The sequence below is a fragment of the Ammospiza nelsoni genome, chromosome 4 (assembly GCF_027579445.1).
Source record: "Ammospiza nelsoni isolate bAmmNel1 chromosome 4, bAmmNel1.pri, whole genome shotgun sequence".
Classification (NCBI taxonomy): Eukaryota; Metazoa; Chordata; class Aves; order Passeriformes; family Passerellidae; genus Ammospiza; species Ammospiza nelsoni.
This window is the reverse complement of record NC_080636.1, coordinates 32,750,606-32,778,174: the sequence shown is the minus strand read 5'-3', so window position 1 is coordinate 32,778,174 and position 27,569 is coordinate 32,750,606. Positions and strand designations below refer to the sequence as shown.

The 27,569-nt window shown below is 40.8% G+C and overlaps 1 protein-coding gene across 3 annotated transcripts in view; it reads left to right on the top strand.

Moving 5' to 3' along the window:
* Positions 1-27,569, top strand: part of STOX2 (storkhead box 2) — a 71,442-nt gene that overhangs the window by 17,956 nt on the left and 25,917 nt on the right. The window contains exons 1-2 of one of the 3 annotated variants that reach the window (XM_059470066.1): positions 16,530-16,618; positions 27,357-27,490. The exons of 1 other annotated variant lie outside the window; for it this stretch is intronic. In XM_059470066.1, the coding sequence (XP_059326049.1) occupies positions 27,418-27,490 (73 nt within the window). In that variant the 5' untranslated portion in view covers positions 16,530-16,618; positions 27,357-27,417. Of the gene's footprint in view, positions 1-16,529; positions 16,619-27,356; positions 27,491-27,569 lie in introns of those variants that run through there. One more of the 3 variants, XM_059470067.1, reaches the window with a different exon arrangement.

Genomic DNA, 27,569 nt, shown 5'->3' with positions numbered 1-27,569 from the left:
ATTATGGTTTGGGGGAGATTTAAGGTATTTGCATTTATTGTTTGCACAAGCAGTGTGATATTTTGTCTGGAGATGACAGTGGTATGTTCAATTAACAGTTTAAAACTACTTAAGTAACAGTTTAAAACTACAAAATACCTGCTTGTTAGGGAAAAGTCACTAGCAAAAGCTATAGCAAAATGATCTTGAATTTTTTAAACTAACAAACAAACTTAATCCCAGAAATGCAAATTCAGGTGTAGCATCTAGGATACTATTGTTCCGCCATTTTTAGGCCATTCATTAGAAAGAAAGAAAATAAAAGAGAAACCAGGAGTGAAAGCCAAAATACTCTGACTTTCAATCTAGTCATTCTTCTGTGCAAAAACATTTTTTTTAGATCATGTGGCTCACTTAGGTTGCTCTTAAGCTCTAGTGGCAAGAGTACTTGTTCAGGATTTAGTGCATTCAGGATTTTAAAGTAGTTGACCCAGACTTTTATGTTTGAACTAAAATAAATAGGCATATGGCAAGTGGAAGAACATATAACCACTCTGCTGCCTGAAAATTCTTTTGAGGTCAAGAATTTGAAAAGAGGAACCTATAGTGCAGTTTGTGAATACAATAGGAACAGCTGGTGCTCAGCACTTTTGAAAATGAGGTCACTTTATTCTTGGTTGAAATGTGTAAAATGGGTCATCTGGGCATAGGCTTAAGACAAAGGCTGAGCACGTGGCCATTTATAACCAAGTTGTTCATGTTTCCAGAACTAGTTGGTTAAAAGGATTCAGTGAAACAAGGAAACAATGGGATAGGTCTGCACTATCCCAACTTTTGGAAGCATAGCTCCTTATCGTCTACCAGGACAATAAATCACTGCCATGTATTTTCAAAGATCTGCTAATGCTGAGGATGACATCATCCATATTTTCCACAGTCACCCCTCCCTCTGATGCCTTTCTGCTCGTCCTTCGCATAACCTACTTTAGGAAACACTGCTCTATTGTACAGTCCTTGGGAATGCTGCCTCTCCACCAGTCTCAGTCCTGGGACTTCTCTGGTCCTGCCAGCAAAACAAAGGAGAAAATCCCAAACATGCACAAACTCTGGAGCATCACTAGCAAAATCTAACAGTGCATTAGGAAAGATAACAAAAACACTACTTAGAGCTGATTTATGATTTTTCATTATAAATATTCTGTTAAAAATATACATAGGTTAATGGCATTAAGGCCACATATATTACACTTTGTTACTTAGACAGCTGTTGCTAACACATCCAAGATGATAGCGTGAGTCATAGGATGCAGGTATATTGAATTGGCAATTTTGAGACTGATACTGGTTGCTATTGAGTGTTGTATGACATGCATAAGAAGTTTGGCATGAGAATTTTTATTGCATTCAATAAGAGAGTGCAGGCTCTTCCAGACCCTGCCTCCAGTCATCCCAATAGCCTGTACAGACTGGCATCTGAATGAGCACCTTGAGTATCAAGATCATAGGAAAAATTCAGATTGGAATGGATCCCAGGTGATTGCAGTCCACCCTCTTCCATGTGAGGCCATGCCATTCCTCTCAAGAGGAGTTGAATCTTTGTGCTCAAACAATGCTTTTTAAATCAAAGTAAATTCTATTAATTTATTTGGGGACTATTACATGCAAATCTCATTGGCTTCAAGCAAAAGCTTGAAGCCCATGCTAAAGTAAATTGCCCATGCTGAAGTAAAGTTAATTCAAGGACTACTCATTTTGTTGTTAATGATCTCACCTAGAAGAGTATTTTGTTAAACCTAGCCATTTATTGCTTTAGTTGCAAAAATAATGATTTTATTGATTGCATAACACGTCTGTGTCTTTGTTTGCATTTTTCATGCAGTTTCGGGACTTGTTGATGATTCTTGGCCCAAGAACGTATGTAGTTACATTGGCAAGAATAAACAAAGCAGAAGGGGAAAAGACCACCCTGTTCTCAAATCCTGTGTATTTTGTCTCTGAAGGTGAACTTGTGCTGGAATTATTCAGGGCTGCAACTCATAGCTAGCACCACATTCCAGATGAGCCCATGGGAATGCTTCTCATTATTTTCTTATAACTGTAAGTTTAATTTTCTAAGGCAGGCTTGAAGATTGCCTTTGTATGAGTGAGGTGATTTGCCTGTCTAAACCAGGCTTACATTTTGGCTAGTCTTTAACAAGAGCTGTCAAAACGAGCGTGGAGGAACACAACCAAGTGGTGATAGCAGCAGTACAAGGAGTTCTGGACTGGAAAAGCAGAATGCAATTAGACATTTCCACGGCTGGCAAAGTGCAGCGAGTACTAAGCTGGGATATCAGCACACATTGCTGCAGAACAATGTTGCTTCTTTGATGGAAGGAAACACTTTTCAAATCCAAACCTATAGCACACATGGTACGACATGTGTGTTGTAGGTTTATATTGGAAAAGTGTTTCCCTTCCCTCAAAGAAACTTTCACTGAACATTGATGTGATAAATGACAGCTAAGTACTTAATATGAAGATACATTACAGGTTGAGGTTTTTTCTCTGTACCACAAGGCAGTCAAAAATAAAGAAATACTACTTTTTGATACCATGTGGCTTTATTACTTTCAATTTTACCAGTGCAGGAAAGTGCTTAAAAAGTGCAGAAGATTCCCACAGTGTCTTTCTTGTTTCAGAGGTCTGGCTTGGATGAATTGCTGCACTGAAGTGTAATTAATCACTAGCTGCAACATGGAACAAGGGTGGCTGGCATAGCAGATAGAAGAAAAATTGTCTGCAGGATGCACAGATGTATGGGCCATGTCTGGCAGAGCACTGGTGTTGTCTGTCTTGCTGTCATGACATGAATTGTGTCTCTCTTTTGACTTCATCCCAAGTTTGAGTAGTTTTCAGGTAATGAGGGAGGCTGTTCCAGCTTTTGCAATCACTGTAATTGATTCTGGCTTTGCAGAAGAGGTATTTAAAGAGTAATGGTAGTATTTGGTAGTCATTTGTATTTAATTTCATCCTCATATGAAACTGTCGTTGAACTAGTAAATATAACACTAAGTTACTTCTCTAGGATATCAGGTGTCGTCTTTCAAATCCTTGCAGAAGTTGCATGCTAAAGAAGTCACGTTTAATGTGGATCCCACTTAGAAAAGAACAGTGTCTGGCATCCCTGCAGTACCTTTGATGTGACCATATTTTCTTTATTAATCAGAGCTGAAAGCTTTGTGCATGTGTTATGCGGATAAAACTCTGTGTCCTACAAAAATAGAGCAGTGATTTAGGAACCTGGTATTTCCCTTGAGGTGGGACATTTTCTTTTAAACTTTCTGCACAGCCAAGACTTGAAAGCAGCCCTTCAGAAAAGTGTAAATATCAATACAGGAAGGTTGCAAGCCAGTTCTAGTTCTGCTGTAAATATTGTCATTGAAAACCTTTGAACTGCAGGCGTCCCCTTCATGTGGAACAAGAGGAATAGAGCTGTGTCTCAAAGCCTGTGATCTGCTTGAAAATAAACTGTCCTCAGCACAGAGACCATGGAGCAGTTTTAGGCATGCCTTTAGAGGACAGTGCACAAGCTCTGAGTTGGGTGACTATTAGGAAAAAAAAAAGGTGTGTTCTGGGATAAGACTTCTCATGCAACTTCAAGGAGACAGCTGAGATCAAACCTTTCTGAGACCACAGAGCAGGGCAAAGGGAGGGGCCCAGAGGCGATCCAAAGTTGCCTCCACCAATCTTGACATTCTCTGGTAAGCAGCAACAAAAGGAGACTGGAGCATAACCTAGAGTGTGGGTATCTGTGCTGCAACAAGAAAGACTGTAAAATCCATTGCCTTGGATTGTAAACTTAGGCATTTTAAGCACAAACAGCTCACTGCCTACCAACTACTTAGGTCAAGCGTAGGGCGCTTTGCTTCCTTAAGGTAATGACTGAGTAACAGCTCTGATGTCTTCCCCTGTGAAATGCAGTGTTGCTGCTTGCCATACTCAGTCTTGGATGATTTGTCCAACCCCTTGATTCAAACAATATTCAGGGCGTAATTAGCATTGTCTGCAATGTTCTAGTGTTAACTGTCATAAGAAATATTACTGAACATCTTACCTGTGCTAAAATCTTATTCACGTGCTTCAGACCTCCCCCCCAACACTTACGTTGACTACAGAAGAAAAGTTTACTTAACAAGTAATGCATGTTTGTGTGTATGTGTACATATCACAAGTACACAGACATGTTTGCTGCTGTACTTTTTCACTTTTCTGTGCATTTTTTGTACATTCTCTACTATTTAGTTTGTTCAATGCAACTTACTGGAATACTGAACACTGCATCTCCTTTGTTGGGTTTTTGTAGTATTTTCACATTTTTATTTGAAAGCTGTGGGGACCTATGTAGATTCTTTGTCATGCATATGAGCACATTATGCAGACTTACTTTATTCTATCTCCATGAGTCTTGTTTTAACTGTTTTCTGTCTTCTGCTTTTTGTGCTAAATGCTAAATCACATGCATGATGCTTTTGTTCTCATTTTGTGGACAGATGACTCCCAAACTCTTGAGACCCTTTGTAATTCCTCTTGTCATTATGAATGCTTATATCAATATGTATTTTTAGAAGCATTTACTATGCCTTGTGTATCAGCACAAAATTTGCTTGAAATACTCTTGGAGATCATGCACAATGTTTTGTTTATGTTGCTACAGTGGATTTTCATTCTTAGATCATTTAAGTAATACAATTTTGCCGAACAGTTATATTCTAGTTCTTCAAATGCTTGGTGTCAGATGCTTTTGTCTTAGTCTTTTTCAAGGGTATTTTGATCAACAAACTTAAGTCTTTGCTGTTTTAAATTGATTTTCAGAGTAATTCTTAGGTATCTAAAAATACTTGTAAAAATAATTGTAGTTTGATTCTGAGGGGAAACAGTGGGAAGGACCAAGAGACAATTTCTTAGGACCCATAATGACAATGAAGTTTTGGTTTAGCCTGACCTCTGCTGGGTAAGTCTTGGACTTGGCTCTTCCTCACTATCCCAACAGAGCACTGCTCTCCATACTGTCAGTGACCTGTCCATGACCAGCAATTCAAGTCTGGACTCTACAAGTAGAGAGACTTCACCTGAATTCAGGTGCCTGATGTGTAGCTGAGGAGAAAATGCCCTTCTATTCTTGTTGTACTTATTTAATTTTTATTGCACTTGGATACCTGTTGTGCTGGGCACATAAAATAAGGGATTGTAAATGCTGCAAAGTCTTAAACTCTATGTACTGAAAGAGAAATAAGATGCAAAAGAGATGGAGGTGCAAAATATATGCAGAATAAAATATTCTCCTCCATTTTATACTGCCATTAAATTCTGTCAGTGAAATAATAGTGCAGCAAAGAAGAATCCAGATTATTAACTATTGTGTGCAAGAGAAACCTCACTTTGAAATTTGGGTAGTGTGGAATAAATCATCCTTTGGGAGCCTGGGAGCTCTTATTCCCTCTTTTTGCAGCATAGCCATTACCTTCCCAATCCCTGTGTGGAACAGCTGAGTTAAAAACAATTTCTATAAATGATACATTCATTGAGTTGATTTTTGTTTTAAAACTATCAAGAAGGCAAAAAGAGATAGGAGTAATTCTTAACCTTTAATCATTCAACCATTGTCAGATAATAGGAACCTGTGTGTGTGTGCATGTGTGTGTTAGGGAGCGTATAAATGGAGAAAACTGTTGGTAAAATAGACCCTGTCCACTCTGAAATGAATAGTCCTGTCAGCAGTGAGGATGTAGGATGTTGTTTAGCATTTAGGTCACCTCTTTCTAGTGACTTGATGTTGATCCCTGTTTTCCCAAGACGTTGGGAAGCAATGGGCATTGCCTGTCTGCCTCCCAGTCATTGTGGCTACCAGCGTGGCCAGAAGGGTCCCACCACAGCACCAGGTGAGGTCCCTCGTGGTCTGCAAGGAGACACCCCATAATGTTTGCCTGAGGGTTGTTCAAGACAAAGTTGGTGTACAGACCTGATACCTGTTATCACTAAGGATGGGAGAAGGGAAAAAATGGAAATGTGGGGTACCATATTCTCACGTGTCAGTTTGACTTGACTGAACGGTGCTGTAAGAGAAATGGTGTGCATTCGCTGTTGTGGCACGTGTTCAGTATGCACCACTGTGCTGGGTGGTGGGGATGTAAAACAAGTAAGTGATACTTGTTTTATGAGGTATTATGGAACTTTGAGAACTTGTTAAAAGCTATGACTATAACTTGCTAATCTTTTTTTCCCTGAGAACTGACACCTAGAGACTGTGAAACTAGCTTGATTTGTTAACAAGTTAAAACACTGGAAGGGAAAAAAAACCCCAAAACGTTTTGAGGTTAATTCTGGCTGCTTGTACTCAGTTGTATTTTTCTTTAAATATGTAAAGTAAGGGATGTCCTAGTGCATGGGGAAATAGGGCTTCTCATTTCTAACTAAGCTTATATTCCGTGTGTGGAGGTACAAGCTCTGCTATGAAGAGAAGGGGTTCATGGAAGTAAAGTGTAATACCTGGTTGTGTATTCTCAGGAGACATGATGCCTGTGTAACTAAATGTATAACAAGCAATAGAGATTGGTAACCCATGGGGGCAACCACTGGAAAATTAAGTTACCTCTCAGGTTGATTATGCCTAGACTGGGAGAGATTATGGGTAGATATTAACAGCATGTTGAGCTGATTGCTGACACAGAGCTGGTTCCCTTTCTTTCTTGACTTTGAACCTTAATTACACCCTGATATTGAACCAAGAAAGAAAAATAAAATACAAAAAAAATCTCAAAAGAATCCTACAGCCCCCAAACCTCACCCACCCCCTCCAAACCAACAAACAAAAACATGAAAATGACCAAACCTGCAGCCCCCAAAAAAGTTTTTGAGAATCAGCTTTGGGTAGTGGGTTATGGGAATGAAGTGAAAGTGCTGTTGCCTGGGAGGAATTCTGACTTCTGCTGTAAACTGAGCAGAAATTCTTCCTCTCCACACCACCAGGCTATCCTGTGATTAGCAGTGCTGAGCAGCATTTGGAGGCTGTGGTTTCCACCCTGCTTCCAGTCCTGCCATTATCCAGGCCAGCAGCAGAGGCCTGTGTCCAAACAGATGCTTGGAAAATGTGTTCAGGATGCCTATTTAGCAGTGGTTCACATGTGCCATCCACAAAGGGCCATCCTGTCACTCCCACAGTGAGCTGAAGAGCTTGTTAGTTCTGTCTCTTTGGTCTGGGTAGCCAAGGGTGCTGATGCTTGTTTGCTTGTAGGTCTGCCCTGGTCATAGATTTGCTTTGCTTTAAAGGAAAATCATTTTCCAGACAACTTCCCCTTAAAAATTCAGGTCTTCATAATGCATGGTGTCAGCATCTACTGGAAACCTGATCAGGATAGGTCTCTCTCTCACCTTTTACTTTAAATCTTTTGGTTTTTTGCCTTTCAGCTTAAATTTTAAAAATGACATCCACTTCCGTAAAGCTGTAGATGTTTTTTCTCTCATGAGTTTAAAAACTGTCTCTATTTTTTCTTCATAACTGTTCAGATTCCTTCCTGCTCCCCCTCTACCCCTGCTTCCTTCATTTTCCATCTCATTCTGGAAGAGCATTTCCCTTTATTATATCATGTGTGCTCTTGTGTGCTCTTTTGCTGTGCCCCATCACTCTCAGCCCTCCCCTCATCCTTTCAGGCAGGATAGAGCACACTTCTAGTTACCTGTACTTTTTATCTTCTTTCTGAATCTTAAGCAGAGCTTTTCTGATCTCTCTGTGTGTTCTGGAGCAGAACATGCCAGGATCAGGACAGGGTGAGGCTGAAAGTGAAATCATGGAAGCAATGATTGAGAGTCATCTTGAAAGTAAAAAGTTAACTTTGTGATTCATTATCTTCTTTACAAGAGCTGGAAGGTTCTTTCCATGTTTGTACATTTAAAGTGCTTGCATTTTAAATGAGCTCAGGAGATTATGTGAAGATGCAAGGTGCGGGGATGAGAGTTTCAAATGCATTGTTCAAGCACATTTATGAGCTTTGGAGTCTGGCATTTGTCACATCAAAACATTTAAATTGTTCTCTGTTTTTTGGTTTTGTTGGGTTTTGCTTTGTTTTTTTTTTTTTTTTCTTCTTTTGAAAGGGGTGCAGAGGGGGTTAGTCAAAGAATAGGGATAATGGCTTTAACAAACGGAAATAGTTTGTGTGAATAATTCCAGAAGCAGGTCCTTATTCAGGCATTATTAGAAACACATTTTAAATCACTTTCACCCATATGTTATTGTGTGCATCCTTTGAGTTTATAATAGAAGGTGGTACAAAATCAACTCCCAGTATAGGGAATTTGCTTTCTGAAGAGGTTGCATGGCAGCATCTGGGGCATTCCTGAAGGATCATAATTTTTTTTCCTCCTTTTTTTCCTTTTCACATGCTCAGAATTTACCTAGATTATTGTGGCAACTTTCTACAAAAGTACAAAATCCTGTTAGATAAAGCAGAGGTTCAGGATGAAGTTGCTAGCTAAAATCCTTTTCTGCTTCTGAAAGTTTACCTGTGTCTCAGTTTACTGCACTTTCAGAAAGTTGGTGCTGCTTTTTAATGGACATTTTATTTTTTTCAGCTAATAGCTGGTTAATGAATAGCCCTGACTGTTGCAAGGTTACAAGAATGATGCATCCAATACAAGAGAGGCATTTGGAACATGGGGACATTTCCAGTGGTATGTCTGCCTTGTTTTGTGAGACACTATTTATCATTAAATTGACGTTTAAAACAGCTGGTGTTAGGTGCTTCACTTTGTGACAGGCAGGAATTATGTCACAGGACTTGTCTCTTTTACATATTGGTAATAGATAATGAATATTAAATTATGCTATTAAGGATCTGGGCTCCAATAAGAGGCAATAGAAAGACTTCCAGATAATCTACTGTTGACAGCAGACCTCAGGCATGAGATCACAGAAATTACAGAAAAATGTCTGAATGTTGTGTTCAGGTTTCAAGAACCTGTCCACCAGTTGGATCTTCTTTTCACAATGCTTGTTTATAATTGCTATTTGGTATGTTCTCAAGCAGTGAGAAAATGACAGCTTTTCATGGGCTTTCAGCATTGATGAGCTTTAAGACAAAACCACAGCAGATCTTTAAAGCAGTTTGGGAACTTTTGCCATGCAGCAACCAAAACTTGTTTTTCCAGGGTATTTTTGTATACTTTAGAAATGGGCAATACAGAATGCTTTGCTTAGTATGATTTGTTCACTTCCAGAAAAGTTACCCTTTCAGATCCCTTGAGCATCAAAGTAGGAACAAACTGAGAGCTGGCAGTCCCTTCCTACCTAAATGCTTGGTTAGGTGCTCCAAATCTTCTTCCCAGGAGCAAATTGTCTGCTCTGAGACTCCCACCTCATTCACAGAAGTTGCTTAATCTGCAGCATTGTACTGGCTCCAGCCTGACCTGAAAAACCCTATAGCTTCACATTCTTCTAGCAGCAAGCCTGTGCTGCTAAGCTTGTCAGTGTCCTTCTGAGCTGATAAGCAACTTGAAAGGTGGGGAGGATGAAATCATGCTCTAGACAACACTGCCATTCTGGTTCCTTTGCTTGTGGCATGATGTTATCACTTCAGAATCAAGATGGAAATTACAAAAAAACATTTTCAAAGCAGTCCTGCTGCCCTGCAGGAGTTTGTCTTAATGCTTGCTCCTTTGTAGCCTGTTTTCCAGGTATTCAGATGCTTTTCCAACTAGCATCCTTCCCACAGCTGCCTTCTGGTAGGGCCTGATTCTGAAGGTAGATGCACTTGGGGGCTTTGAGTCCCACCTCTTGCAGCTGCTGCAGGTGACCGTTAAACCTTTCCATGAGTGATCAGTTTTTAAACCAGATTTTGTCCCCACTGTTCCTCTTAAAAGACTCTGCCATCACTCACTGCTGTCATGGCTGGCAGTCTTGGTCTCAGCTCCAGTCTGGATCTGCTGTTTGCTGAAACTGCTGTTTTCTGGGTGACGTGTGGTGAGTGTCTCCCCCAGTGCTGGCTGACTTGGATCCTTACCATTTGTTCTGCCTAAATGCATAGCTCAGCTTAAAGAGTAGCAAACTTCTGTGGTGTAAAATTAGGTATTTTTTAAGGTTTACATTTTAACTGAGAAGGATTGTTGAGATGGTTGCATTAGATGCTGAGTAAGTTTTTGGAGAGAATCTGTTCTATAGTATGTCAGCTGTTTCCTTTTGGTTTCTTTTCAGCTTGTTTTCTCTGTGAGTGTGATGAACAAGATCTCTGTCTCAGACTTAAAATATTCTGCTTTCTTCTTGTAACATTTCTTCAAGCTTTTTTTTCTCCTTCTTGCATGCATGAAGTACTTAATGCCCTCCATCTGTATGAAAATGTTTTGTATATAATTCTAAAAGCTCCCTTAGGACTGTAGACTTTTTTTAAATGAAGCAATTTAAACATTTTCCACACAAATGGGCACTTGGGGCAAATGTCATTATAAAAATCGTAAGAATATTTGTTAGATATTTTCACAGTTTATTGCTGGGGTTTTGTTTATTTTTTTTTCTTTCAAGACCTGCCTCTCCAGTCACAGTGGATACTGCAAATCAGAGAGAGTCAGCATGATTTATGTTACTGGCAGAGCAGTAAGGCATTTGTAAGGCTGGGAAGGCAGACATTAACAAGGAGGAGAAACAATAGACAGTCTTCTCTGCGTCAGTCAACATGGTGCAGGTGTTGAGGCTGATGTAATGCTGCTCCTGCTTTCCTACTCTGAGCTGTACATACATATTTATAAACACATGTGAATCAATCAAGACTTGTGTTCACAAGATAAATTAATCTCACACAGATTGAGATACAGAACAAGGCAAAAACGCTTCAATCCAGCTCAGACTAAATGAAAGTTTTCATTTTAAACGAATGTGTTAAGATTCTCAAGTTTCACATGAGGAAATACATGATACTGGATGTTCTTGTAAGGACATATGTTGAAATTTGTTTTGTAAAATGTGAAGCTTGCATACTGTTGACTAGTAGACAGAGGCTCTATTTTGTGGAGGTTTTGGGATTCTAAGGAAATTGTTTTCTGATTTGAAACAGAGCTCCAAAGTAGACAGATTTCATGTGTAAGAAAATCCAAACCCCAGTATTTTTGATCACATAGAACACTTAATTCCAGCAGGATCAGACTGGTTTGTTTCAAATTTGACTGTTTAAATGTTTTAAATATTGCTCTACCTAATGCAGTCTTTTAGAACAAACTAATTTGAAGGGAGAGAAAGAAACACTTCTTGCAGGAATGCCATAACAGGAAGTTCTGACATTTGTCAAAATATTTCTCCATTTTTCTAAAATTAATATGTAAAAAAGTATGGTTTTCTAATACAATTTAATATCAGTGGAATTGTATTCTACACAGTAGGATGTCTGCCATTCTTTGTGAATCTGTCATCTGTGTTTTGGGAGGATATTGCAGCAGTGGATGGAGAAATGCAGGATCCTTCCTGTCTTCTGCATGTTATATCCCACTAGAATGGTCAAAATCTGATGTCTAATAGACCAAATTCCTTGGGAAGCTCAGTTATTTACCAGGTTTTTGTAACTACTGGTTTTTACAAGGTCTTTGGAACTACTGATGAAAATGGGTACATGCTGTCTCTGTAAGAGCAGTACTATTTTTAAACATATTCTTGGAAAGTGTGCTTGCTACTTATTTCCTTGTTTATTCCAGCTGCATGTCCGTACTTTGTTTAAGTTTTGATGGTCTGTTGGATATGACAAACAAAGCTTGCTTTTGCAAAACTTGCCCTTTGTAGTTGAAACCAGTGTTGATAGACCTGAACCCGGATGCCATGAACATGAATGGAATTTTGTGAGCCTTTTTAAACCCCTTTGAAAATTCCAGCTGTCACATGAACCTGCTGTCAGGATGGTGACTGTGTCAGTCATTTTAGTGATGAGTGGCCATATTACCATGCAGTTTTGTGATAACTGAGCAGTTCTTACCCTTAACTGCCAGCTCCCAGAGCAGGAGGTCCTGCTTCTCCACTGCCTGTGCAGACTGCCTCCTACTTTGCCCTGAGACAGGATCTCCTCAGTCTTTACAGACAGGGCACCCAGTTGGAGTTTGGCATACAATGGGGTTTTTTTGTTTGTTTGTTTATTTTTCTTGTTTGTTTGTTTTTCTGGCAGGAGTAGCCTTCTGCTAGGTTAGCTCCCTAAACTAACTCATGAGAGCAGATCAAGCATAAATGTGGGCTGTCCTGGCCTGGATGAGGACTGCAATGGATAGATAGCCTTTAGGTTGGGTAGCTCTGTTGTGCAGTTAGGCATCTATGATGAATGCTTTGACAAATGATGACTTGTCTGTGCAAGGACTTTCATTTTCCTGTGAACAAAGGAGAAGTACCACAGAGTACCACCAGCATGGTGATGGATTCCTCAGGCCATCTGAAGTAGTGCTTATGATATCCAACAGTATTTTCCAGATTTTCTTGTCAGGCTTTAGCATAGATGAGTACATAATTTCCATCGTACATTGATGTGAATGTTTCGAGGATGGGTATGTTTGGTCTTCTTATTTCTTGTTTAACCATATTACTCTCTTATAAATGAAAGATTTCTAGCATGGGAGATACCATTTTGCATAAACTATTCAATAAGGTTTTCTAGACACTTAAATTTCAAAATAAATGAAGTCTAAGGAGGCCAAACATATATCTAGGATATGGCATGTACTAGGAGCTGTATAGGCAGGCCAGAGCTCTCTCTGCCCTGGTCAGCTTTGTTAATGTGAGCCAAGTAACTGCTGAACCACAGTGTTCAGCACAGACCACAAAAACTGTGAATGGTCAGTGAGCTTTCCCACATGGGCAATGTGAATCTGCTGCTGATACATTTCTGTTTGTTCCACTCGCAGCGCTGAATGCTGCACAGATGTCTTGAGTATCTTTCCAACATCTTGACCATCCCTTGCTTTTCAATCAAAGCTGTTTTCCTGGTGCTGTTTAGGAACTAAAGTAGCCTGCAGGAGTTAGTAGTGTAGAGTGTGCTAGATCTGTCCTGGAGCTTTTCCTGGTGGTTGGAAGAATATAGGTCTGCTGTTAGAGAAACTCCTGGAGTCCTTACTGGTAAGTGTGGGGTCTCAAATTTGGTTCATGCTGTGAGTAATTTACTTGATGATCATTGGTTCAGTTCAGGTTGACATTTTTAAACCAGCATCTGAGAGGGGTAAGAAGTTGGAACAAATTGAGTGCCTAGTCTAGGTAATCTTTGCCATAATCTTTCCTATTTAGCAGTGAAGGAGAAAAGAGCAAAAACACCTGTAAACTTACAGAATGTTAGTATCTGGGCACATTCAGCTTCAGAATTTTAGTATCTGGGCACATCCTATATATGGAGGTAGTAAGTAGATAATTCCAGGGTTTCAGTTAGCAGAAACTATGTGGAGAAAGCTAAGGGATTCTTTGCTTTCAGATACTGCAGAAATTTGTGACCATCAGATTATTTTGTTATTTTCTTGAAATGCAAACAAGATGTGCCAATAAAAATTATGGCTATTGATTATAGGCTTATCATCCTCAAGCTAATATTCATGGCACATCTTCTACAGATGGTACAATTTGGTTGAGCAGTTGCTAGTTTAGCTGTAAGCCACTGTCAGTCAGCTTGTCCTCCCTAGTTGACTGCCACATTTTTCCTCCTGTATTTGAGGGAAAAGGGAATCATAAATATTTAATAACTGAAGATAGATGGTTGATCCCAAAGTTAAACACCAAAACTGATAAAATAATTTTGAGCATTTTTTTTCTTTTTCCAAAGGAAATTAAAAAATAGCAGTAATTGATTAGTATGTTAAGCTGAAGCTTGCAAGGATGAAGTGATCTTACTGCTTCCAAGGCCTCACAGATAACCATTGTATCTGAAATATGTTGGCTCCGTCTGAGTTCGGTTGTGAAGTCCTTCAGGCAGTGCCAGTCATCCAGGTCTTGTAAAATGCCAGACAGAGCTGTTGTCATCCACTAAAGAACCATTTCCTCATATTTGACTTGTAGAGAAAGCAATGGATGTCAGTGGCATTAGAGAAGGAAATACAATTGCCAGCATGTAAATACATTGGAGATGATTGGCAAATAGAGAAGCCAAAGCAATACTATGTGAAATTGATGTACAGGCTAGAAAATGTTTCAGCACAGTATGGTCATATGGCTTTTTAAGGCAACTTTGCACTGTCTTCGCTTGTAGCTTCTGTGCTGAGTCTTGGCCTGGGATTTCCTGTATGCCAGAGGTTGCATGATCATAGGAATCACCTGCTCTTGCTTTTTTATACTGCCTGGCATGGGGAAATTTGATTTATAGAAGGGTTGGTTGGTTGGTTGGTTGTTTTTTTCCACTCAGTTCTTCATTGGTTATGAAAGAGCAGTGCCAGTGTTCCTGTGGATATTGTGTGTGCGTTGCCAGTGTGTAGTTGCAGGGTGAGGGAGATCCTAGCACTTATGCTGCCATCCAGTAGTTCTCAGTCTTGCTTGGAGGGGGTGGGAATTGCCTTTCAAAATTGATATTACTCTGCTGGGTTACCTTCTTGATCTCTTTCATCCATTGTTCAAGTGGAAAGTTTCTGTTTAGTTCACCTCATCTCCAGTAATAGTTTGTATGTCAAAGTTTGGAATGAAAGCATTTGTGCTTTAATGTGTGCACTAAAGCACAAATTGGACATCTTCCTTAAGTAATTAAAACAATGGATGAGCTTATAAAAAGAGGAATATTGAAATTCAAGCTGAATGAGTGGTTAATAGGCTGCCAATCTTATCTCTGGTCCCTCTGCGCCTGAGTGCTGGAGGCAGATGAGGTCACGGTGCTGATTCCTGACCACAGCACGCTGCAGACACCTCCTGTGTCTTACCAGTGTTTGCCTAGCTGTGTCCCAAACACCGAATTACTGTGACTGTAGTACTGCTTTAGCTTTCTTGGAAATATCCATCAGCTAGGTGTGGTTGGGCTGTGTATGTTGCTGATGCCTGAGGACCATAAGATACACCAGCCCTAAAAACCAAGATGTCCATTTACACTTGTGAAGAAAGCCCTGAGCCCAGGTTCAGAGAAAGTTCAAATTCATGCTCAGGATCCACAGCAGGCACCTATTGTTACCCTGTGATTTGCCTTCATGAACTTATTGTCCTGATTGCTTTTGATGAAACCAAGAGAGATGGACAATGTGGTTTGATTTAGCTTTCGATTTGCTCTATAGCTGTGGTTTTCAGCATGTGTGCTGATCACTGTTTTGACAAACCATATTTTGGTCATAGAACCTTCTGCATCCATTAAAAATAGAAGCAGTGAGTCTTTGTACACTTCTTGTGCAAAAACATTTCCATTATGGTTGCCCTTTCAGACAATAACTTCTAAATATAGGTGACTAATCAGCTGAAGTTTTTGCAAAAGTTCAGATTCAGATTCTGCTCAATAGCAGCCAGAGAGGAGTATTTTGCTGTTGGTCCTTTGACTCCCTTAAACTCTAAAAACAAAACAGCAAAAACCTTGGATCAATCCTGAAGCCGCGTTGAATTGAAAGTTGCATAGAATACTTGATGGGTATTTTGAAGTACTTTTGAAGTGGGAGGTGGGTTTAATGGCAGTGGCTGTTCAGATTTATTTCTGGCATCAGCAGCACACGTCCCATCACATCACTGCCCTCAGGGAGGCAGAGGGGGTTTTGTCTCTTTGTACTGCTTTTTTGGAGTGCCAGCCCCAGGGTTTCTTGTGAGGACAGAGTGCTTGTAGATGAATTGGATGGAAATCTGCTTTACCATCATGTAAAATCAACAACCTCGAACACAAACACAAAGCCCCACGACCTCCAGGCCAAAGAAACCAATCAACAAAACCCTCCTTCTTTTATTTTAGTTCCTGAGTTCTCCCTGTCTGGGATTTTGGCCGTTCCTGAAGCAGCAGCAGCAGCACACTGGGGTGCATGTCCTGTGGGAGTTGCTCACGCATCCAAAATGGCTGGGGCGTGGGTGGCCTTTGCTAGGGGAGAACACTCTGCTGGCTTTTGGTTGAAAATGTCGTGCAAGGGTGGGAGTAACGTCCCATCTTCCGACTAGGCGCAAGTTGCTTTTTCTCCGTGTTTCGGGGCCTAAAGCGTTGGCAGCTTTCCGGGATGGGTTCGGGATGGGAGCTGTGGGACCGGGCCCCGCGTTGCCGCGGCGGAGGGCGGGCAGTCGCGCCTGGCCGCTGCCGGAGGCGCCGCTCGGTAGGTACGGCTCGGTAGGTACGGCTCGGTAGGTGCCGCGTCCGGTACGGGGGAGCCGCCGGGCTGGCAGGGGCGGTCCTTGCCCGTTCGGCTCGGTTGCCCGCCGTGCTGCGCGGTAAAAGCTTCGTCAGCAGCGCGGCGCGCTGGGAGGCTGCGCTGTAGCGGCGGGCGGGTTGTGCCGGCGGGGCAGCGCTTCCCCCGGCGGGCGCGGGTGGTGCCTTGGCCTGGGCTGGCTGCCGCGGGCCGCTGGCCGGTGCCGGTGCCGGCCCAGCGTCTCTGCAGCGTTCCGCTGCACGGAGGCGGCCGCGGCGGCGGCAGCGCTCGGCGCGGCTGAGCGCGCGGATCGTGTCGATCGTGTCTCCCGGCACGGCTCAGCCCTGGGAAGCTGCAGAGCTCAGTGGCAAAGCGAGTAAGTCTGGTCTATCTAAGCACTTCCTTTGAGGTTCTTTATTGCTACTGCTGGAGGGCAAAAGAAACAACGTTTTTAAATAGGTTGCAAAATTTCAAAGCCTATTTAAAGCGCATTGAAGCATCTCGTCGGTCCGTCTGTGTTGTTTTTTCTCAACGTTTTTAATAGTTGTCCTGCTGCAAAATAGAAATACAAATTTTCCAGACTGATGGGTGAGACTCCAGGTAAAGCCTTGATCAGCTACTGCAAATCTGTCCAATGTTTTCTTCCAGTTCTAGAACAGAAATTGGTGTTAGTGCCTACACTCATAGTGCTGGAAGTACCTCCTTCCAGCTCCTGTAGGGCCTTAGTAAAGAATCTCCCTGAAGTTGCAAGATACTCTCATTCTGTACAATTGCTTGCACCACAGGTCAGACTGAAGATTGTGAGCCAGTCTGTTTTAGGACTTTGAGATCTTAATCTTAAAATCTGGGACAGTCCCTGTGGGATAAATTATGCATACATAGTACACCTGATGTGGTGGACCTGCTGCTCATGTCAGATAAGACTATATGCATATAGTAGCTAGTTTCCAGGCAGCCTGAGTTGCCAGGCATCTAGAAAAGTGAGTAATTCAAAAATATGGGAAAAGTCTGCATCTGTAGGCATGCATGGGCCATAGGATTTCTGTGAATAATGTAGGTAAGTCTGTTGTCACCTGATATCACCCTTCCTTTTATCCCTCCTTCCCTCAGCAGATATTTCTAGACTTCCTTTTGTATTTTTTTTCTAGTCACTTTCTGAAATTTATTACTAGCTTTGAATACTTGTGAATAAACTAGCCAGCAGACGCTTGAGGAGAGTGGTCTGACTGATGTCTATGCTTGCAAAATCAAATGACTGAGGAGTCCAAAGGTATGAAAGTTGTTTCAGAATTCATCTCCCATGTAATAGCTCAGGAGGTAGCCTGCAGTTCATTCCACTACTTAGGAGCTGTTAATGAAAGCAATACCTTATTTTACAGTATTGTGGAAAAAAGGATGCATGCCAGACAAAGACAATTTACAACCCATTTATTTTCAGCATTCTCTTAATGCCCATTATTTGGAGTAAAACCTATCTTCTGACAGACCAGCTTCTTAGTTCCCTTAATCCTGCAACAAAGTGATAATCCTTTATTTGTGACCTCATAGGCTGTTGCTACAGAGAATGCTGTGATATCAGAAAGCCAACACTGTGACTTCACTGTTGGTGGGAGCCATAGTTGAAGATGACCCACTCTGGAGGCCTGGGGGCAGTTTATATCCTTTTGGAATTGTGCAAGTGCTTTCTAAGGAGCAGTATCTGGCAAACAGAGTTGCATAATGTCTGTCTACCTAGGGGATGAATGAGACAATCAGAGGCCGCATGTGAGGGGAGAATATGCAGTGATTATGTTTTCAAGGTAATTTTTGCCCTTGGAAGATGTTACCAGGGAGAAAACTGTCACTGGGAAGCTACACTCAGCTTTTGTATCCTCAGTCTCCAAAGACAGGAAGAATACCAGAAATGTACTCTCTAAAGCAAGAACTTCTTACTCTGTGTACCTTAAGAATATAATTTTGTAACCCTCAGACTTTTCTTGGCAACACTAATTGCATCAAAACTTCCATCAAAAAATGTTTGTCAGGAGCAAGGCAAAAGACATGTAAATCACATACAAACCTCTATGCCCTAAAGTAGACTTTTAAGCTCTTGTTTGTAAACTGAAGTATGAAGGAGAAGTGTCCAAGACTTTCAGCTATTTCCAGATACCTTACATGCCTGGATTCTTTTTACATTTGAGTGTGAGCTTCTGTGCCATGTTCCAGAAATGAGTGCCTAAAATTAGGCTTCTTAGTAAGTCTTGATTTTAAGAAGTAGTGATAGTACAGCAGCACTCAATGGAGATAAAGGGAAATGAAAACCCACATCAGGTTTGAAACTCAAGCTGCGACTATTAGAAACAACATATGGCAATAGAAGCCACATTTGGCTCCCTTACTATCTCTGCCTTTTCCCATAACAGGAAGATTTTACAGAAATAGTACTTGCAACTCTTAATGTCAATGGTTATGTACTCTTGAAGACTGAAGCTATCAGAACCCAGAAAAAAAATACTAATAGAAAATTAATTCCTTTGTTTAAACATTCAGTTTTTGAATGCATCATGATCATATGATTGAACAACAGGAAGATATATGCTTGCCTGTAACAAAATCAGTATTTTATTTTTACTTTTGTTTATTCCATTTTTAACTTTCACCTTTTTGTGCATGATACAACAGGTCATGCAGATGAATTTAACAGGATTGTGCATGTACTACCAACCCCATTGATAAAACTTCTGGAAGTTGTACAAACTAAATCAAGTTAAACAAAACACTCTTACTCCAAAATAAATGGCTATTTATGTAGGTATGGTTACACCAAGATAGTTCTGACAGTAAATTAGTTTTTTAGACCAAAGTCCTGAGGTCAGTTTCCATCTTATCCCTCTTACACAGATGTTCTCCAAATTATGTTCCAAACTTGTATCAAACTGGATACTGCACAACAAATCCATGTTGGAATAACTCAGTTAAATGCAGTACCAGAAATGAAATACCACAGTTTAAAGCAAAAATTCTCATGCATTATGCATAGGCTTTGCAGACCATGCAGGACACCCTTCACATTTTCAAGTTCTTGTGGATTACACCATCTTTTTATGGAGCTACACGTGCATGTGTGTTTTTAAGAGCTGCTCATAAAGCAGCAGAACACTTCTAAAGACAGTATTGGTGATGACATGCTGAACTGCTTTCACATGTTTCTGTTCAAACTACCCAAACCATTAACATGCTCCCTTGGTAATGTTGTATGTGTGTCTTATTGTCATGCACACTACTAATTTAGTCTCAACTTTTTTTACTGTCCTGTAAGCTCCCACCCTTCCCCTAGCTTTGACCTTTCATCATAAAAGCTTAGAAACAGCTTTTTGGATATGAAGCTAAATGTTTCTTTTTAGCTGTTCTGCCTGTTCCAGGCACTGGGAGGGGAGGAGGGCTCTTTCCAAGGCAGTGTAGTAATTGTAGGTATCCTTGGCAGGTGCTTGGTGCTCTGCTGGGGATGCTGCCTTTCCTGGGCCATTGGCACCTGGGCTCAGGCTTGGGTCTGCAGCACAAGATAACATTTGTTCTTTCGGGCTTATGTGCAGTGCCATGTTTACTGATAATCAGAAGTGCTTTTGCACCAGAGAGCCTTCTCAAGCTCTGGTTCTGACCTAACTGAAACCTAACTTAGGTTTTTACCTAAGTAGGGGGTACCCTCAGGCCAGTAAGATCTGGGTGAGTTAAAGTACTGCCTGTGGAGATTGCTTGGTGAAAGAATATAATGGTAACTATAAGGACTTTTTTCTTAATGGCCAAGAGTAAGGAATTATAACATGGTGACAAGATACAAGGAAAGACTTATTTTGTTGTTTTAATGTGTGTTAGAAAATAACTATCTTGCTATGGCGTAAAATATAGTAATTCAGAGTTTGGGTTTATGTATCCTCTATGCTTTGATCTCAACTTTTTTTGATACATTATTTTTTTCTCATTGTGTCCTGTGTTTGCTTTTGAAATTTGTTAAAGAAATTATCTTGATTCTCCTTTTGCTAGCCTTTTGGTTTAGTTCAGTTGAAGGTGAGATCATCATCAGCTCCTGAGATCATCTCAGGAATCTAGCCTTGATATCCTAGTTTAGGTCTCTCTATACTGAATAAGAGGGCAAAGAGACAACTATTTTTATGTGCTCTCATCTTTCAGAAAACTGGGTCATAGCGACACTCAGGGAGCACAAGAACTCTACGCTCTAGTGCTTTGTAAATGCTTAGTGGAAGTCCAAAAGAAGAGTCTTGTCAAGCTCAGTTTAGTGTGGAGAAGAGAAAAAAGAAGGATTGCCCCTTCTGGGCCCTGTAAATGGTTAATGGTGCTTTGTGCAGCAGGGATCAATACCAAATGTTTGGGGTTTAATAGCTGTACAAGAAATCTGAAGGATGGAATGGATAATGAAGTGGTAACCCTGTCTGTCAGATCACAGTTGTTCAGGTTCATTAAGACTGCTGAGGAGGATTTCAGAGGGGACTAGTGACAGCTGAGTGAAACAGCTGAGCAATTCTGCAGAGTAGTGACATCAGCACTGTAGGATAAAGCAGTGCAGTGGGCACTGACAAAATAGTGCTTAAATTGGTTAAGTTTTGTGCTTTTTTAGGAGCATGGTCTCTGCGTGTTGCTGGAGTTGGTGAATGCGTTAGATGAGTCAGGAGTGGTAATTAAAAGTCTAAACTTATGGCTATAAATGGGGAGGTGCGTAAGAAGTCATACAAGAGAGGTTGCTCTGTGAAATTGGTAATTTTATCCTTTTGGATACTATGGTTTTATATACAAGGCAATTTTCAGATTTCTGAGATTTAATTTAAAAATGGTAGAGCAGCAGGTAGAGATGTATTGCTGTTTAAAAAGTAGTAAAATGTCTGTTGTAGGTTTTAGTTTACTGCTTCCTGTAAGTAAGTGCTCAGTAAAATTCAAAAGTTAAAGATTTGTGAAATGGACAGGAGGAAATATTTCATCCAGTGAGTTGTTTAATTGTGGGAACTCCTGGTTCCAGGTACTGTCATTTATTTGGGGAGGTCGGTTTTGGTTGCTGCATTTGCTGATAGTTATACTCATTGCGATAAAGAGTCAAAATATGCCAGTCCCTGAGGATCTCAAAAGAGCTGTTTCTGGAACAAGGGCATTTCCCTTTAAGGTGCAGTATACACTAGTGGTAATGTGCAGTTGGATTTCTAATGCTTCCTCTAGAAAATGATTGATGAGCATGAGGCAGGCAGCAGAGTTGGCGAGTTGCTGAACTGTTGTGCCATGGCATTTCCTTTGTTCCCATCCTCACAGCTAATCCCCACACAGGTGAGACCAAAGGACACAATTTGAAAGAATTTTGAGCCGCTGTGGGAAGCAGGGGTCATTGCATCTACCTCATGCAGGTAGAGCATAGGGGCAGAATATACTAATACAGCTTCTTCATGTATTGAGGTGTAAAATATTTCAATTTCACTTTAAAGTATATAGTCTTAAAGGTACTCCAGCCATATTGAAAACTCTACTGTCGACCACAGGGAAAAAAATGACCCAGTAAACTCTCAACTGCTAAGTCTTTGGAGCATCTAACCTTTTCTTTTTAAAAGCACTTTGGCACTAATTTAATTGATTCCAACTGGCCTTTTCATCAGTTCTCTCCTTGCCAGGAAAAACTGGGCTGTTAAAGGCTGCTGCAGTACCATGGGACTTGTATTCAGTGTTGCAGGTTCTTATTTTAACCTGATGTTATCTGCCAGTCATCACTATTGGTTTGAAAAGCTGTAACCACTGCAGTACTGTCTTTGGGCTGAAAATCTTTTAATGGTTACAGCAGTCAATATAAATGAGAGAGAGTGCACTATGTCTTCGGGTTGTGTTGCTAATTATCACTTCACCTTTCAAGAATTTTTTCTGCTGACTAGATTCTTGCTGAATGTTTGCTGCAGCACCTCCAGCCACACTGCATGTGTTCTGGCTAAACTGAAGAGGATAGTGAAGAACATCTTGTTAAGACCTTCAACAACTGTGTTTTGTGCTTTCAGAAGTGTTTGGAAAGGAGCATTTTTATCTGTGTTTTTAAAATTTCTATAAGAAACTAGGTTTATCTTTGTTGGGTTTTCTTTCTTTTGTTTCTCATTTGCTTACTGTCTCTTGCCAAACCTCCTCTAGTGTCAGATTTTTAAAATGCTTCTATCTTTCCTTGCATTTGCTGTTTGCTGCCAGAGAACAGGCAGGCTTTGTTTTTGAGGGACTGGGGTGTTGGTGTGGTTGATTACAATATAGCATTAACCTGAGTCAAATTAATTTGATAGTAGCAGATTTCTATGAAAAAGCCCCAAACCCTCCTCTTTTCTCATTTTGTGGTCCTAGCGACAAAATATGTTACAGAATTCTTCTGTGTGGTTTAAAATATCACATACTTTCCAGTGAGCAATAATTTAAAGAAGACTCATTTATTAGTTGAATTCTGAAAAGACACAATTGTTTTACCTGGTGGGCTTTTTGAGGGAAGGAGTTACGTTGGTTGCCTTGGTTCTCCCTTAAGACTTGATGTTTTCATTCAGATGCTGTTTCCTGGGTGGTTGTATTAGCGAGTGTCACAATGGATAATGATTCTGTCCTGCATTATGTAACACTTAAAGCATTGTTTGTTTTTGGTCCTAGGTTTTGAGATTCTTTTTTAGAATGTGGTAAGCAGGGATGCTTAAAAATGGATAACAGCTGAGAAAAACGGGATGATCAAAGATCCTTAATCATATCCACAGAGCGAGCTGTTGAAGATCGTGGTCTTGGGAGTCAAACCTAGAAATATTTGCTTCAAACTCACTTGCAATCAGCATAAAAAGGTTAACTAGAACTGCTTGCTCAGTTGTAGGGTGGCAGTGAGCCCCCAATAAAATACAGCTGTGGGGAAAAAAGCAGGGTTTAAAGCAGGGTATTTCTACTAAAAGTAAGGAAATTGCAATTTCCCATGCAGGTGGGAGGTTAGCTGGAACACTAGAATATGGTGCAGAATTCTGGTTGTTGCTTTTAAAGGAAAGTTACGTAAGTTAATGTATAGGAGTCCTCTAACAGGATTAAAGGGACAGGAAGGGCAGCCATGGAAAAGAACTCTAGAAGAGTGTGATTTTTAAAAGCCAGTGCACTGAGATCTGAAGGAGAGGAGGTGTGTTCTCTGCTAATAAACTGGGGTGTAAGCAGCAGGAGTAAGAAAAAAAAAAGGAGGAAGGATATTTAGCTCCTAGACAACTACCACAGAAACAGATGGGTTTTACTTATTGAGATCTTAGTGAACTTAATACCCTGATCATGTTTCCTCTTGTGATTTCTTAAAGAACCAGGAGATTTGTTCAGGTAAGTCAAGCGGAACTTATTAGCATACTGCAAGTAAGTTGTTGTTAGTGAAGCACTAATATGTCAAAATTTCTTGTATTAAGAGCTTTCCTAAAGAAATGGAAGTGTAAGTTAGTATCTTTCTGATATTCCTCAATATGGTTTCTTCTGAGACCGCAGGGTTCCTGGGCTGTGTTCCTAGTGTAGTGTCTGGGTGGTTCCTGCTTTGTGAAATTCATTCTTGTAGAGCTGATCATGATGACCAACACTGAAATTAACTCAGCTGGTTGGAACATGGTTCTAAAAACACCAAGGTTGCAGGTTTTGTCTGCTTATGAGCTGTTTACTGGTGTTGGACTTGATGATCCTTGTGTGTCCCTTCCAACTCAGAATATTCTATGATCCTGTGGTAGATGATTATGGTCTCTGCAGCTACAGTTGCTGAGCACTGATAGCTGATTTTAGCCTCTGAAATTTGGGTAACTGGTACAGGCTAGATGGACTTGCACTCTTGATAACCTTCTTGGCTTCTTTTGAGCATGTTCTTTTTTAAGCTTTTTTATTTTCTCTCATGTGTTACCATGTGTGTGGGTCTGCGTGTGTGTATCCCCATTTTAGCATATGCCTTTCTTTCTCTTGAGTTTCCCTCTAGTGATCAGGAAGGGACTGTGGCAAAGGAGGGGAATCCCAGGTCCCAATTTGGGAGGACTGCAGGATGTATGCAAGCTAATGTAGAGTTTGACAAAGGAATGTGTGCAAACGAAGAAATTGGGATTTTTACATCATCTGCTTCCTCAGTGTGTGATGAAGATTGGTGTTAAGCTGTACTGTATTTTGTACTGGTCTGTTTGGATGCACATGCATACATGGAGTTACACAGAGAGAAGCATGTGGTGTGTTTGTACTGTATGCTATCAATAAGGCAGCTTTTGTTTTAGTACCAACCTCCGTCGTGCTACGGGGGGAGATGTGGAATGGAGGAACAGAGCACCTGCCCTGGTTGGGGAGTGCATGTGGGATTTTGGCTAGGGCTTCCTCCTGTGAGGCCATGTCCTGTGACATCGCTGATGGTGGCAGCACTGGTTTGTCCATCAATTTCAGCTCTTCTAAACATTCTCATTTATATTTTCCCCACTACTGGTGTCTCGCTTTTGCTCTCTGCTATGCTTGAGGTATCAGGTATTTCTTGTTGTTGTTAATACTGCTTAAAGGGCTGTGTAAGAGTGCTGTAAACTGAGGAATTTGAGTAAAGGCATGCCTAGGTGCATGCACACAAGATGTCTATGCATGCTTGGTGTATTCCAGGTATCCATAGGCATCACACATACGAGAGGAATTGTCTCACTGAAAGAGCTTGCATTGTATTAGTCTGTTCAGAATACTTGAGTTGTTCCTGAGCATATAGTATAGATTCAAGTGCTAGAGAAATTTGGTAGAGAGAAAAGCTGTTTAGGCTGCAGTATTACCTTTAGCTTTCTTCTACCAGTGTTTTAACTTTGGTGTTAGTTGCAAGACTACTGCAGCAAGAACTTGTGCATGTCTGTGGAAACATGGGCTCATGCATGCATTTAGCTTTGCATGGCAGCTGTCTGGTGCAAAGGGGAAGAAGATTGGAACTAATGTTTTTACTTTCAATAAGTGCTTGGTCTAATTCACTTGTTAATTTTTTTTTCATGGGGTAGGTTTTGTTGCTGTAAAGTGGGTGTGTACTTAGTAGACAATCAGAGTTTCTGAAGGACAATCCTAGGAGACCCAAAACATTGTAAATGTCAAGTTGGATTCATTAGAGGTGCTGTGGCTGATGCTGCAGCTCCAGGGAAGGCAAAAATTCTGTGAAGTTAAAGGAAGATTTGCTGGAAGGAGGCCTTTCAGGGAACACAAAAATTGTTGACTGTGTGTATAGCAAGCCCCCATCTTTCAATGTTGAGATTATGGCTACTGTGTAACTACTGGTGTGGTACACTTGTAAATCGATCTGTATGGCTTTGCTGCTTAACAACCCCCACAGACCTGTGGCCAAAACTGATGTTTGTTCATACAACAAACTGTAGCTGTATAACCCAGCTATTTACTTGTCCTCTTGAAACACACAAACCTGTTTAAGGCTTGGTTGGACTCTCTGACTGCCAGGGTTTTTGAAGGGCTAGGGTGGTACTGACTTTTGTATTTCATTCAGTCCTAAGCACCTGGTGTGTTCATTTGGTGAAACACATAGGGGAACTGCCTGTTCCAGCATAGCACAGGTGAGTCCTAAAGTGCTGTGTTTCAGAGTTCTGTGGTTAATGTGCCTTCTTTGCTTCAAACCATTTCAAAATGCATGGAATGTAGAAGCCTTTAAAGAGGTTCTTTGTAGCAAAACTTCCTTTTTCCTTTTGCACCTCCATTTTGGCATATTGGTCTGATTTTGATGATTAGGTCATGACTAGAAATAGTTCTTTTACAGTAAAGTCAATTTTAAGCGTTTCCTTCTTTTAAAAGAATATCTCAGAACAACTAAAAATGTTCCTCTGGAACAGCAGCATCTGTCTCTCATCTCATACACTATTCCTATTTCTTCTGTGTCTTCCTGATACTTTGCCTTAGCATATCCTCACCAAGTAAAAGAAAACCTAGCACTGGGAGTGAGATCCTGACACAGTGACCTCGTTCTGAGCATTACCTTCTTTGTCAGTGGTAGCAGAAGCTGAAGCAGCTCTGCTGGCCCTCAGCTCTTGGAACAGTTTGACATTTTCTGTCTGGCATGGTTTCAGGGCTCACTTTGTTTTAAGCCCAAATGGTGAATGAGATACTGAAAAATAAGCTTACAAGAACTTGTCCACTGCTTCTAATTTTTTGATTAACAGTTCACAGCAGCACAACTTTGATCTAGTGTACAGCAGAGCTGCTTGTTACATTTAGATCTGCAGCATTCTTCAGGACTGACAAAAGAGAGTAAATCATTCTTTTTAATTAATAGACCTAAAACTGGTGTCATGAAAAATAGTGAATAGTTAAAGAAAATACTGCTCTGTGTAAGTATCTGTATGCCCATGTATGTCTGTGCATTTATGTTTCTGTGTATAGGGGGAGTTGTGCATTACATCAAGAAGATATGTTAAGGGTGATTTTTTTTATCTTGACTAGAGGGTTAAAGCTTTAACTTGTCTGTGCTAATGCATGTAAATAGCTTTCTTGTCCACTTAATGAGAAGGCTGGCTTGTTATCCTGTACAATGCAGCTGGGCACTGTTCCAGAAGCATAGGCACTTCATTTCAAAGACAAAGAAGCCAGCGCAGACACAGGGAGAAACCTGGAACATTGCGCTGTGGTTTTTTTCAGAGCGATGACTCATTTCAGTTCACAAAGGATTCTGGGCAGGGTAGTGAGAAGTCAGGTTGGCTGATCCATTCCTATGACTTCACTTTGCAGAGAGCCAGGGAGAAGAGGAGTGACACTGCAGAATCCTGAGGCACTGCAGTGGAGAGGTGCTTTGCAAAGACTGTGAGTGCCTTCGGAACAGGGGGTGGTATCAGAACGTGATTTCAGCCATTCCATGGAAACAGGGCAAAGAGAGAGAGATGTTTTCAAAACACTGTGTGGGAGTTATATTTGTAGTCCCTTTTAGATTCTTCTCCACCTCCTCTGTAATTTCTTAACCATTTATTTCTCATGCTTATATGAGAATTGCATGAAATAGTGTTCCTTTCAGTGGACCTGCATAGATAACTGCATTTTTTTCTTCAGTATGCCCCTATTTCCTGCTTTGAGAGGTGGGTGTTCAGCATATTAATGCCTAAAAGCATGCTTTGTTTTCCTTCTTTCAGGTCCTGTGGCACTGACCTATGCTGCATTCAGCCAGCTTCCACAGTGATATAAAGCCCCAATATGCACATTGTTGTTACATCACTGCTTCTCTGGATACTGTGCTGGAGCATGGAACCAGACCATAGGGGTTCAGGTAAGTCCCCCTTTTTTAACATATTGTGTGCCAGGAATACAGACATGGACATTTATTAAAACTGCATTTGAAAAATATT